General features: G+C 42.6%; 2 protein-coding genes across 3 annotated transcripts; both read left to right on the top strand.

The window, feature by feature from the left end:
- The first annotated feature begins 1,928 nt into the window (after positions 1-1,928).
- Positions 1,929-3,232, top strand: rnf7 (ring finger protein 7). The gene is made up of 3 exons (XM_026193149.1): positions 1,929-2,200; positions 2,302-2,349; positions 2,725-3,232. The coding sequence occupies exons 1-3, from the start codon at positions 2,035-2,037 to the stop codon at positions 2,841-2,843; spliced, it is 333 nt and encodes a 110-aa protein (XP_026048934.1). The 5' UTR covers positions 1,929-2,034; the 3' UTR covers positions 2,844-3,232.
- Positions 3,233-3,318: 86 nt separating this feature from the next.
- grk7b (G protein-coupled receptor kinase 7b) lies at positions 3,319-12,026 on the top strand. Of its 2 annotated transcripts, none has more exons than XR_003274486.1 (4): positions 3,319-4,992; positions 5,468-5,905; positions 8,598-9,685; positions 10,386-10,449. XR_003274486.1 is itself a non-coding variant. In XM_026193148.1 (4 exons), exons 1-4 carry the CDS (start codon positions 4,393-4,395, stop codon positions 10,711-10,713), a joined length of 1,638 nt encoding a protein of 545 aa, XP_026048933.1. In that variant the 5' UTR covers positions 3,319-4,392; the 3' UTR covers positions 10,714-12,026. The 2 variants fall into 2 exon arrangements, 1 of the variants encoding a protein (XP_026048933.1); XM_026193148.1 differs by having other exon boundaries at positions 8,598-8,869; positions 10,386-12,026.
- Positions 12,027-12,516: the final 490 nt, after the last annotated feature.

A 12,516-nucleotide genomic window follows, 5' to 3' on the forward strand; every position in this document is an offset into this window, starting at 1 on the left:
TCATTAGACCAGACCACCTTCTTCCACTCCTCCTTGGTCCAGTTCTGATTCTCACAGGCTCATTGTTCATGCTTTCGGCAGTAGAAAGGAGTCAGTATGGGCATCCTGACCGGTCTGAAGCTACACAGCCCACTACACAACAAAATGTGTATTCTGACTGTGTTCCATCAAAACCAGCATTAACTTTTTCAGCAGTTTAGCAGTAGGTTATCTGTTGGTTCGGGCGACCCTGTCGATGGTTCACCACTATCCTTTCCTTGGACCACTTTTGAAGGATACTTAGCACTGCAGACTGGGAACACCCCACAAGAGCTGCAGTTATGGGGATGCTCTCACGTAGTTGTCTAGCTCCCACAATTTGGCCCTTGTCAAACTCGCTCAAATCCTTACACTCGCCCATTTTTCCTTCTTCCAACACATCAACTTTGAAGACAAAGTGTTTACTCACTGATCTATCCCAACCACCGTCAGGTGCCGTGTTGAAGAGATGATTAGTGTAATTCATGACAGTGGTCATAATGACCTGATTGGTGTGTATTTAATCTCTTGGTGAAAAACTGACAGTTTCTGCACACCTTGCTGCACAAAATGATCCTTGAAATTGTTGCTCTGTGACCTAAGTATACACTTTACTGATCAGTATATGGGTCTAAATGGAAGGTTCAAAGCTCCCGGAATATGTAGGCTACAGATTTTTATAGTTTCTTCTTGGTTATTGCAGAGATCTATAAAAAAAAACAATCACAAACACAGTTTAGCAAAAATATCAAACAGCTTCTTGCTTATCCCTTATTTATTTATTTATTTATTTATTTTTAGTCCAATCCTGGTACCTGAACATTTTTAAACACGTCTTTAGTTAAATGTATAAACAATGAAATTCAACCAAGACCTGACAACTGGCCCTTCAGCTGATCCTACTGTTGGGTAGTGGGGTGAGCTACAGTGGGGTGGCTGTAGCTCAGGTGGCAGAAGGTCGGTGGTTCGAGCCCAGGCTGCCTCCTGGCTGCATGCCAAATATCCTTGGGCAAGATACTAACCCCATGTTTGCCTACCGGTGGTGGTCAGAGGGCCCGGTGGCGCCAGTGTCCGGCAGCCTTGCCTCTGTCAGTGCGCCCCAGGGCAGCTGTGGCTACAATGTAGCTTGCCAATGTGTGTGTGCCTTAACAATGGCTGTCAGGAAGCCATTGTTAAGGAAGTGAAACAGGGAGGTCAGGAGAGAGGCATAACAGTGAGTGTTTACGACTGTTGAACTGGGGTTGCATTTCAGCCAGTAGTGTTGGTAATCTCACCAAAATAGGTGTAATTATGAACTCAGAAAATACCATCATGTTTTGATCCACTATTCAGTACCACGTGGAAAACATCTAGTTGACAAAAAACATATTGGACTCACTCATTGTAAGACCATCAGTCATGGATGGGCCTCCCCAGAGCCCGAACCTCAACATTATTGAGGCAATGTGGGATCATTTTAACCGAGAACACTACACACAGGCAGCCAACATCCAAAGAAGAGATTTGAATGTCCTTCAAGAAGCCTGCAGAACTATTCCTGAAGACTGCTTAAAGAAATTAAAAGAAAGTTTGCCTAAGAGAGTTCAGAATGTGTTGAGAAATAAAGGTTGACTTTTAAACTCGCTAGAACTGTACTAATTCTGTTTTTGTCTTATATGCTGTTTTTTCAAATGTATTTTCTTGAGAAATATAAAAAATGGGAGCGCCTCAAGACTTTTACACAGTATTTTAAATATACTTCTTAAGATTTAATTATTTTATGTTACCATAAAGTATTGAGGACATTCAGTATTTCAAAGATTAAACTTTTTCCTGCAAAATGAGAAAGTGAAGCAGAGACTAGTCAGTGTGCGGTTCCTTTGGGACGTGGATAATTCCTGGTAAACAGTGCCCTCTTCTGTCTCTATGGAGACAAGACACATGCTAAACCTGCTAGCATTGGCGCTAGCATCACCCAGCTGTTTCATCCATTTTGTTTAGCCTAGCTAAGCTGCGTGTATTTACAGTGCGGCAGAGATGGATGACGGCGACGAGCCAGGTTTAGTCCTCTCTCACAATACTTCGTCGGGCTCCAAGTCGGGTGGGGACAAGATGTTTTCCCTGAAGAAGTGGAATGCTGTAGCTATGTGGAGCTGGGACGTTGAGTGTGACACTTGTGCCATTTGCCGAGTACAAGTAATGGGTGAGTCCAAGGAGCTAACGGAGCTAACTTGGCTACTTGTACCTTTAAAACCCGAACGGCCCGGCGTGTGGAGGTACTCTAACATTGTTCTTCATTTTCAGATGCGTGTCTACGATGCCAGGCGGAAAATAAACAGGAGGACTGTGTTGGTAAGACCCTGCCAGCACTGACATATTTATTAGCAGCACAGACACTCGGCAGGTTAATCTATAGAAAAAAGGGGAAAAAAAGAAGAAGCTAACAGTAGCTAGTTGGAGCTGTTAGACAAACTCGTTGAGCCAGGCAAAATACAAGATAATAACCTTTTACTTCTTTCTTTTAAAATATAAAGCAGAGATTTTATATGACAATTTATTAGCATTTTGATATAAATATAAGGTATCAAAGGGCACCTAATCTAATCCTTGGGGTGCTATTTTTGCATGGTAAATGCCTTTAATGAATAGGACTGTCGTGTTTTGTTTTTAGCTTATTGTAAATGGTTTTTCAATATGTGCCACTTATGCTCTGCCTTTGTGTTTCAGTTGTGTGGGGAGAATGCAACCACTCCTTCCATAACTGCTGCATGTCCCTGTGGGTGAAGCAGAACAACCGCTGCCCCCTCTGCCAGCAGGACTGGGTGGTTCAGAGAATCGGCAAATAAGCTGCACATCCAGGTGGATTACACCTGCGTGCACCCCAAAGCGGTGACAGACTTGGCAGTGATCACTGCAGAGCCTTGTGCGGAGCCGCTGACACCGCAGTTGTCCTCCTGCTTATTGATTGCATGTTTTCAGTAGTCCCGGTACCAGAGGAAGGACAAAATGAAAGCTGCACAGACTGGTTACTCATGGAGCCCTGAAGAAGATGGATGAAATATGTTGAATTGTTTGGTCACTTGTTAGCTTTACATTGGTGTCTGTGGTGGTGTTTGGCACACCTTGAATATGTGACCCTTTTCTCTTCTTTTAAAAAAAAAAAAAAAAAGACTGAAGATCTGTAATATGTGGGGGGTTTTCAGTAAGAAGTTTGAATAAACTCTGTATGATATGATATGACTCACTGAACACTTTATTAGGTTTAGATGCTTGTTATCATCATCATATCTAGGCATGTAGGTGTAGTCTGTGATCTACAGAAATTAAAACAGCATCAGAATGAGGAAGAAAGGTGAAGTGATTTTGAATGTCTCATGATTATTGGTGGCAAACAAGGTAATCTGAGTATTTCACAAAATGCTAATATTCTGGGAAGATTTCTTGATGTCAGAGGAGTTTGGTCAGACTGCAGAGTATGCAGAAGAGCATCTCTGAATGCAGGTGCTGAACCTTAAAGCAGATGGGCTACAGCGGCAGAAGACCACCACCACCTTCTGTCAGCTAAGAACAGGAAGCTGAGGCTCCAGTTCAAACTGGGTGATGACAAAATGTTGGGGGAAAAAAAGTCCCCTGTTCAGATGAGTCTCAATTTCTGCTGCGAACATTCAGATGGTAGGGTTAGAATTTGGTATAAATTATAAACTGTATTCATCCAGTTTTTCATGCTATTCTGTCCATAAAGTAAAAGAGGAAACAGAAAATCCAGTCATGTATAATCTGAGGTTTTAAAAAAATTATATTCAGAATTAGTACACATGTTGGTTGTTTTAAAACAAGCAAAGATATTAAAGTGAGTCAAGGTGGCGTTTAAGTCTTCAGACGCTTTGTTAGCTGTTGGGAAAAATCAATTCCTGAGCTGCTACTGAGCCAATTATGACTCATTTAGTGAAGACTATAATAAAGTTATAATAAACCAAGTGTGCATACCAAATTGCATGCACATATAGCCTTGTCAGTGGCATTATACTCTCATGAAGAGTTCATTAACTCTACAATAACTTGTTAGGGTCCTTATCAGCCACCTCATCGTGTTATACTGGCAGCCCAATTACTGCACACAGTCACTTTGTAACTCCTATGAATAGACCAGGATAAAGCCTCTTAAGTTCAAACCACATAAGTTGCTTTCCCCGTGTGCCACATACGAATAAACCCTTAGCCACCAACAAATCCCTAAGGACGGTGGTGCTTTTAAGGACTCAAACATGCATGGCCCAAGAAGTGAGGGATGCTCAGGATGCAGGTGCTCAGTTGAGCGTAGAACTTGCAGATGGGTTAACGTCAGCGTTTTAAGTTCATCCACTGCCCGCTGGTGTGCCACAGGATCCATCCAGCATGGGTGACCTGCTAGGATTGGACAACTTGGTGGCCAACACCACCTACCTGAAGGCCCAGCAGATCGATCGCAACGAGCTGAGGAAACGGAGACTCTCCCTGACGCTGCCCAAGCTGAAGAAGACCTCTGCTCTCCAGGCAGCAGAGGGAGAGATGTACGAGTCACTCTGCGAGCAACAGCCTATCGGGAGCAAGCTGTTCCAGCAGTTTCTCCTGACCTCTAACGACCAGTACGCGGCTGCTGCTGAGTTTCTGGATGAGCTGAGCAAGTGGAGCTTTGCCGAAGATGAAAAAAGAGAAAAAGCCAAACAGACGATCCTCGCCAAGTTCTGCCAGTCTCAGTCTACGGGATTCCTGTCCTACTTCACCGAAGAGGATGCTGAAACATGCAAGGACTTATCAGACAGTAACTTTGATGAGGTGATTTTGGACCAGCTGAGAGAAGCCACTAGAGAGTTCCTGAAGGGAAGACCTTTCTCAGAGTACCTGAAAAGCCAGTTCTTCTACAGGTTTCTGCAGTGGAAGGAGTACGAGAGGCAGAAGATCACTGACAAATACTTTTATGAGTTCAGGACTCTTGGAAAAGGTGGCTTTGGTGAGGTGAGTGCCAAAAACATTAATGTCAGAATAAAAGTGTTTGGACAGTCAACGGATTTTCCTGCTACAGCCCAATAGCACGAAAGTGCGACTCACATTAGTGAGGCAGGCTACTAACTTAAATAATCCCCCTAAATCACCTCTACAGAATAATGTTATGTCGTACAATTTATTATTGTGTATTATATTGTATCCTTTGTCTTGTCTTCCTCACTTTAATCCTAAATGGTGGCTGCCGCTCCCCGAGGCTTGTTCTGGAGGTTTCTTCCTGTTAAGAGGGAGTTTTTCCTTCCCACTGTCTCCAAGTGCTTGCTCATAGGGAATCATCTGATTGTTGGTTTTCTCTATGATATTGTCTTTATCTTGCAACATAAAGCACCTTTAGGCTGTTGTGATAGCAACATGGCTAGTTTGTCCTTCAGAGCAGAAAGTAGCTCAAACATGTTTCATATTGATTTGTCATAAATTTGTCCGTCAGGTGTGCGCGGTGCAGGTGAAGCACACGGGCCAGATGTACGCCTGCAAGAAGCTGGATAAGAGGCGTTTGAAGAAGAAAGGCGGTGAGAGAATGGCTCTCGTGGAGAAGCAGATTCTGGAAAAGGTCAACAGCCTTTTTATCGTAAACCTGGCTTACGCTTACAACAGCAGACACCACCTGTGCCTGGTAATGGACCTGATGACTGGAGGAGACCTCAGGTTCCACATATACGACTTAGGGAAGAGAGGCATACGGATGGAGCGTGTGGTTTACTACACAGCCCAGATAACCAGTGGCCTCCTGCACTTGCACAACATGGGCATCGTGTACCGTGATATGAAGCCTGAAAATGTGCTGCTGGATGGTAAAGGACAATGTCGCCTGTCAGACCTCGGATTGGCTGTGGAGCTGTCCAAGGGCAAAATGATCTGCCAGAAGGTGAGTGTCTCTAGATTAGCCTTGACTTTCAGTGTCAGATATGTGCAGGATCAGAGGCTCTCTGTGGTTTGTGCAAGAGTAAGAAATTCTACTCTCCATACCAGAGAATCTCTTGTTTTATTGTCCTGCATGGCCACCCAATGCTTTGTATTATTTTTCTGCTTCACTAAGGAAATCCTCACTGACATTAACACTGAATTCTCTCACAGTGTGTTCACCTGCCATTCCAAGGAGCTTACCAGGAATAGATTTATTGACTCCCAGTCCTGCTCAGGCCAACAACGAATAAGTGCACAGCCCTGTGTAACCCAAATGAATCTCATTAAAAGGTGCCTGACCTCATCCACGGTTGGACGCTGTGTAGCCTGAGAAATGTAAGGTAGATTGACCAGAGCCTGTTAGCATTCGCTGGCTAATCTTTGCTTTGCCAGATATGGCTTACAGGTGTCTGTCCAGGAACACAGTCAGAGGATTCACAGCAGGCCTCCACTCACTGGATGAGTCTCACAAGTGCCTATTAAAGCAGGCATGGTCACATACAGCCCACTTTGATCTGAGGTGTACAACTTGTGTTGTACAAAATGTAAAATGAAAAAAAAAGGGAAAGTAATAAGCAAGAAATATATGTTGGCAGGTGCAGGTACAGGAGGACTCAAATGCCAGTGTGTAAAAAGAGGTTTTAGGTCTAGTTTTAAAGGACTGAGTGGAGGGAGCAGATTTGACTGTGAGGGGAACGCTGTTCCACAGTTTGGGAGCAACCAAAGAGAACACCCGGTCTCGTCTGAGTGGGGTCGTCTGATCAGAAGCATTCGATCTGCTGACCAGAGAGTTTAACTACTCGTTTATTTATTTAGTTTCAATATAAGTAGAGAAGTTCAACTTCAATCACATGTCTTGGTTTTTCTACCTGAAAAAGAAACGCTGCTGTAGGAAATGTAATCTCTCTATGGGCTTAAATTTGTAAGAAATGTGTAAGATTACAGAAAACTGTGTGGTTGTTTAATTTTTCAGACAGTCTTGTAAGTTTAAAATTCAAAGCTTTAGTTCATTTACAAAAAAAAATCTCATTTTCTTTCTTTATTTACTGTGGACTGAATATAAAAAAAACTACAATCTATAGAGCAGATATTGAAAAAACAGCTGTCATTTAATAATTTAGATTAGATGAAACTTTATTAATCCCTCGGGTGGGTTCCTCCGGGAAATTCAGAAATTCAGTTATTTATCGATTATTTAATTACATTTCTGCAGTAAAGATTGCAAATTTATACCCTTTTTCCAAATTTTCCAAAGCCATCCAGTGGGCCAGATTGTAGTGTTTACCAGGCCGATTCTGGTCCTTGGGCCTTACATTTGACACCCCCGCTTTAAAGGATCATCATTTTCTCTTTATCTTGTTTTGGTGCATTCTAGCATCTTCATTTTTATCTTGATGTTTTATTGTTTTTTGTTACATTCAATTAAACAGAAGCTGTATATCTTATCCAGCTTCTTCTTGTTGCAGATAACTGAAATAATTATTCAAACTATAAATGATTTGTTGGAGTAGATTATCATGTTGACGTTCATTCCCTGCTTTATAATGGTTTCAGAAAAAGGTCTTTTTTTTAACAGTTGTGTCTTTTGAATCTCGGACTTTAGTATTTCTGGCTATCAGAGACTGCTGTCTGTCAGCTCCACAACCAGCTCTTGAGCAAAATAATAAATACTTAAGTGCCCTAAACCTGCATTCTGTTCAATGGCCAGCAGGGGGCAACTCCTCTGTATGCAAAGGAAGTCAGACCCACAGAAGCCTTTGACAAAATTGTAACACCTGACAAGACCGTCAGTGATGCAAATATCTCATTAGCCGATCATTAATGCATTTAGACACAGAGAGAGAGTCAATGTGACCTAGTGAAGTTCAAACTGAGCACCAGAATGAACAAGAGAGGTGATGTAAATAAATTTGAATGTGGTGTGGTTGTTGGTGCCAAACAGGCTGGTCTGAGTGTTTCAAAGGCTGTTGGATCTGCTGGGATTTTCCCCACTCAAACATCTGCAGGGTTTGCAGAGCATGGTCTGAAAAGAGAAAACATCCTGTTCTCAGTTCTCTGGGTGAAAATACTTTGATGATGTCAGAGTGCCCCTCCTGTCAGCTGAGACCAGGAAACTGGGGCTACAATTTGCATCAGACGAGAAAAACATTTCCTGGTCTGATGAGTGTGGAGTTCTGCTGCGACAGACTTTGGTGTGAAGGACATGAAGCCTGGATCCATCCTGGCTTGTATCAACCCAGATAGCAAGGAGACGTGGTTTCAATGTTTAGTCAATATCAGGTGATTCCATTGAATCAACGATGAAATCTGATGTTGACCGAACGTCACTCTTGCACCCTTTTTTAATATTGAAACAACGTCATGTTTTGATATTGAATCACTCTTGAACAGCTTGTACACTTTGGGCCTTTAGGTGCCTATCAGAATCATAAATTGCTAAGGAAGCAGCAATGTTTTGTCGCCTTTTGTTAATTTCCTACCGTGATTATCCATTTCCCCCCATTTCTCCCACCCCATACTACATTCACACACCTCAGCAAATGACTGACAATTCTTTGGAGCTTAATTTAGTTGAATGCCACAACAAAATAACCCAAAAACCTGTAAACAATGAAAACCTAAATTCTCTTCTTGTGCCCTCTGTGTGTGGTCAGGCTGGTACGACTGGCTACATGGCCCCTGAGGTTCTGAAGCAGGAGTACTACCGCTACTCTGTGGACTGGTGGTCCCTGGGATGCAGCATTTATGAGATGGTGGCCGCCCGCTTGCCTTTCAGAGACTTCAGGGAGAAGGTGCAGAACGATGAGGTGACTCGCCGCACCCTGGAGGACGAGTGCAAGTTTGAACACAAATCCTTCGATGCTCCCACCAAAGATATTATCAGCCGCTTCCTCAAGAAGAGGGTGGCGCGTCGCTTTGGGTGCCAGTAAGAAAAACACTGAAAGTTTGAATGGTCTAGATGTAATGGAGCGAAGTCGCCCGGCAGCAGAAAAAGTCTCACTTCCTTTTTTTTTTACTTATGAAAACATGCCATGGCTCTTGGTGTGGTTTTTACAAGAAATGGGACCAGGAAGTCTTTAATAAACAGAAATAAATATTTCAGCATTCTGAGGAGAAACAGTGTAGTGTGGGTTCTCAGCTCATGTTTGTCTTAAGCGCTTGAAACGAATGCAGCTGGATTTCTTTTTGCTTTTTGCTTTGTCCCCTCTCATCAAACAGGCTTCCTCAGTTCTAAGAACTGTCCGACATATTTAACCCCTGCTTGTAGATTTTCCTGCGCTCACTTATCCAACACCAAATCCAGTCAGTTTACAGAACTGAGGAAGTCTCTTGAATGAGAGGTGAAACATCTCCACGAACCAAAGGGGCCTTCATAAGAAGCACTTAAGACAATCCTGAGTAGAGATTGCTCGATTTCGACCACAAATGATAGAAAAAAGCATCAACGTGAACACTGACAAAGTACTACAACCACACCAACACAAGGGGGCGCTAAATTTGTTCAAAAAGGAAATTATTACCTGAGCGAAAACGAAGGCACCGACTTGAATGTGCTTTGATTTTTATTTTGTGACTTTCAAACTTCTCTGCTTCAGTTTATTTTTATATTTTTAACTTGTCGTCTTAAGTTCTCTCCAAGCATCACAACAAAGGGAGGGTGTGTCCTCGAAGCCTTTCAGAGGAACTTTGTGACCATCAGCTCTGCTTTTGGTCCTCTCCAGCAGCTCCATGTGACAAAAATGTACTTTGTGTGATTCTTTACATTCTCCAATTATAAAAATTTGTAGCCTATGAAACAAATTTCATATGTTTATATTTATATATTGGATGCATAAACGTTCATGGTCAGTCCTGAGTTTCCCAAGGAGCCAATGAGAAAAGTTAACAACAGAGCACGAACAGATTTTTTTGCTTTTCCTGCCAACACAGCTGGCTGATCTGCAGCTGGACCCATTTATTTTTCTACTTTTACTATTTTTAAAGCCATTCAGCTGCTCTGAGTTTTATTTGTTAGCAAAGAAGGCTATTTTTAATTCGCTTCATTTGCACAAACTTACAGAGCCGCTTATAGGTATAGCTTCATAGCGGCTCTGTAATTACATAAATGCAAGAAGAACATGTGTTTATTGTATTGACAGTGAAACTTTAGGTCACTGGAGTTACGTGTTTTCAATAATTTCAATTATTTAAACTCCTCAGTAATGTGTCACCTTCATTATAACCTCTGAGTCAAGATAAGTGCAGAAAGGTTGAAGCTGGATGGAGTGGTGTAGAATATGGGTGTAAAAATAAAAAATCAACAGAAGGGGAAGCGAGGCAGATGATTCTGAATGCGTGGCAATAACTTCTCGTCACATATTTCTGACATGTTTTCTGTTAATGGACAAGGCATTTCTCTGAATGCCTCAAAGTAACACTTCCTCTTAATCCATCACCTTTAGAGGCGATGACCCACGAAGCCACGAGTTCTTCAACAGCATCAACTTCCACCGACTGGAGGCGGGCCTGCTGGAGGCCCCCTGGGTGCCAAAGCCCAACGTGGTCTACGCCAAAGACGCGGACGAGTTCAAGGACAACTCTGACATCAAGGACGTCACGTTTGACACCAAGGATGAGAAGTTCTTCAGGGAGTTCAGCACGGGCGCAGTGTCCATGCAGTGGCAGAAGGAGATGATTGACAGCGGCGTGTTTGACGAGCTGAACAGCGCCGCGGTCATCCAACGCGACCGAGAGACTGCGTGGAAAACCAGGCTGTGCGTCCTTTTCTAAGCACACTCACAGGAGGAATTTTGGACACTTGAATATGCACAGATGTCCTTAAATCGAAGTGCCTTCAATTATGTGCCTCGGAAACCTTTTTACGCGTGCCCTTTTTCCTTAACCTCAGTACATTTCCCCACATAAATAATTTCATTATGCAGCCACAGCCAAACATAATAGGACATTAGTAGCTGCAGTAAAATAAACTTGCAGTATTAATGCCCAGATGGAAAACATGCTGACATTGTACTGCAGCTGCGGCTTTATACTTTGCCCTCTGTTCCCGGTGAGACAGCAGATCCCAGCACCTTCATAGTTTCCATTACATCACTTGGCAATTTTTGGCAGGCAGTTGTTTACGTGTGTTTGTAAACAAGCTCCATAATGGCTGTGTGTCATCACACTAATGCGCCACCTTTCTATTAGTGGCCCACGTTTCACACGGGACCTCTGAAGAGCCCTTCTTCTTTCCCCCTCTGATGAGCTCCTGCTCAGGGTCGCGCTGATGAAGTCTCTCAGCGCACCACTGAGCGCCGCCAGACGCTCACGGAGTTCGCTCAACCTCCCGCGGCACTCATCATCATCATCCCCATTATCCCGCGCTGCTTTGGTATTTACAAGCACTGGATGACTCGTTCACTAATTTTAACGACCGAGGGAGACAAATTGTCGTACATGCACAAAGTTTTTTCCACTTGAGAACATGTTAACATAGATTTTCTGGCACCATCGAGCCAACGCCAAACCCCTTTACAGCCCCCTCAAATCACCCTTTGTTTATGCACAAACCCCTTGTTACTGTGCTCAGTGCACAGCAACAACAACAACAAAAAGTAGGCTGTTTGAGAAAACCTTTCACACACAAGTTGCCTTTAAGGATCCATAGTTTCTTCTGATTCATGACTGAAGACTCAGGTTGAAGTAAATCAACGGACTGTTACTGCTAATCAATCGTTGCAGAGTCTACTGTAGCTTCTGCTTGGAAAACAGCAGATTTCAGGGGGGCAGGTTTGGCCTTAAGGCTACCAGAATCCCCTAGGTGTCTTATTTTTGACTTATTTTTACTTATAAACTTTTAAACAACTGCAACTTAAGAAAAGTGGTGGGCAGATCGATCCAGATATCGATATTCTAGATACCAATGCTGGTATTGGTATCCGACCGATACTGGCACTATAGAATCGATACTTTAGTTTTTGAAAATGAAAAAATAAATTCCAAAAATGTCTGTGAATGTAATAACCAACAGAAGTTGACCCAAACTGCTTTAAAGACAGGCACAAGACAGTCTCCAAAAACATTCAGATTTAAAATACATAAAAAGCTAAAAGTTGTGTTTTGTTGTGTAAAATAATTATTGTGGAAAGTAAAAATCACAGTGATTTAGTGGTCATTAAAATGTGCTCAGAATTTCCAAATTGATGCTGATTGTTCTCATTAATAATGGCACGCTGCTCCCCTACAGAAGCTGGCTTTATAGGTTAAAAGTATTGGTACTTGGTATTAGTATATACTCAGTATTGGATCAGTACATACTACTACTGCAGTATCGCACACCAGCAAATAGAAAAAACATCACAATAACTAAACAAAAACAAAACAAAAAGTTTCACAAAGCACAACGGAACAGTTTTTGGGGAGACAATAAGGTGATGGACCAGACGCGGATGTGACAAGCTAACAGTAAATAGCTAATACCAAACATGTTTCTACAGTATTACATGAATCATGTGACTAAAATTGACACGCATCACAGCTCATCTGTCACGTTATTCTGTCCCCGAAAACATTTCCGTTGTGTTTTTCTATCTG

Source organism: Astatotilapia calliptera, chromosome 14, assembly GCF_900246225.1.
Source record: "Astatotilapia calliptera chromosome 14, fAstCal1.2, whole genome shotgun sequence".
In the NCBI taxonomy this organism is placed as follows: Eukaryota; Metazoa; Chordata; class Actinopteri; order Cichliformes; family Cichlidae; genus Astatotilapia; species Astatotilapia calliptera.

Excerpts from the sequence above, each read along its gene's own strand:
- rnf7 (XM_026193149.1), top strand. The coding sequence starts at position 2,035 with ATGGATGACGGCGACGAGCCAGGTTTAGTCCTCTCTCACAATACTTCG. Across the intron at positions 2,201-2,301 it reads TTGCCGAGTACAAGTAATGG|ATGCGTGTCTACGATGCCAG; the intron begins GTGAGTCCAAGG and ends CTTCATTTTCAG. Across the intron at positions 2,350-2,724 it reads TAAACAGGAGGACTGTGTTG|TTGTGTGGGGAGAATGCAAC; the intron begins GTAAGACCCTGC and ends TTTGTGTTTCAG.
- grk7b (XM_026193148.1), top strand. The coding sequence starts at position 4,393 with ATGGGTGACCTGCTAGGATTGGACAACTTGGTGGCCAACACCACCTAC. Across the intron at positions 5,906-8,597 it reads GCAAAATGATCTGCCAGAAG|GCTGGTACGACTGGCTACAT; the intron begins GTGAGTGTCTCT and ends GTGTGTGGTCAG. Across the intron at positions 8,870-10,385 it reads GCGCGTCGCTTTGGGTGCCA|AGGCGATGACCCACGAAGCC; the intron begins GTAAGAAAAACA and ends CATCACCTTTAG.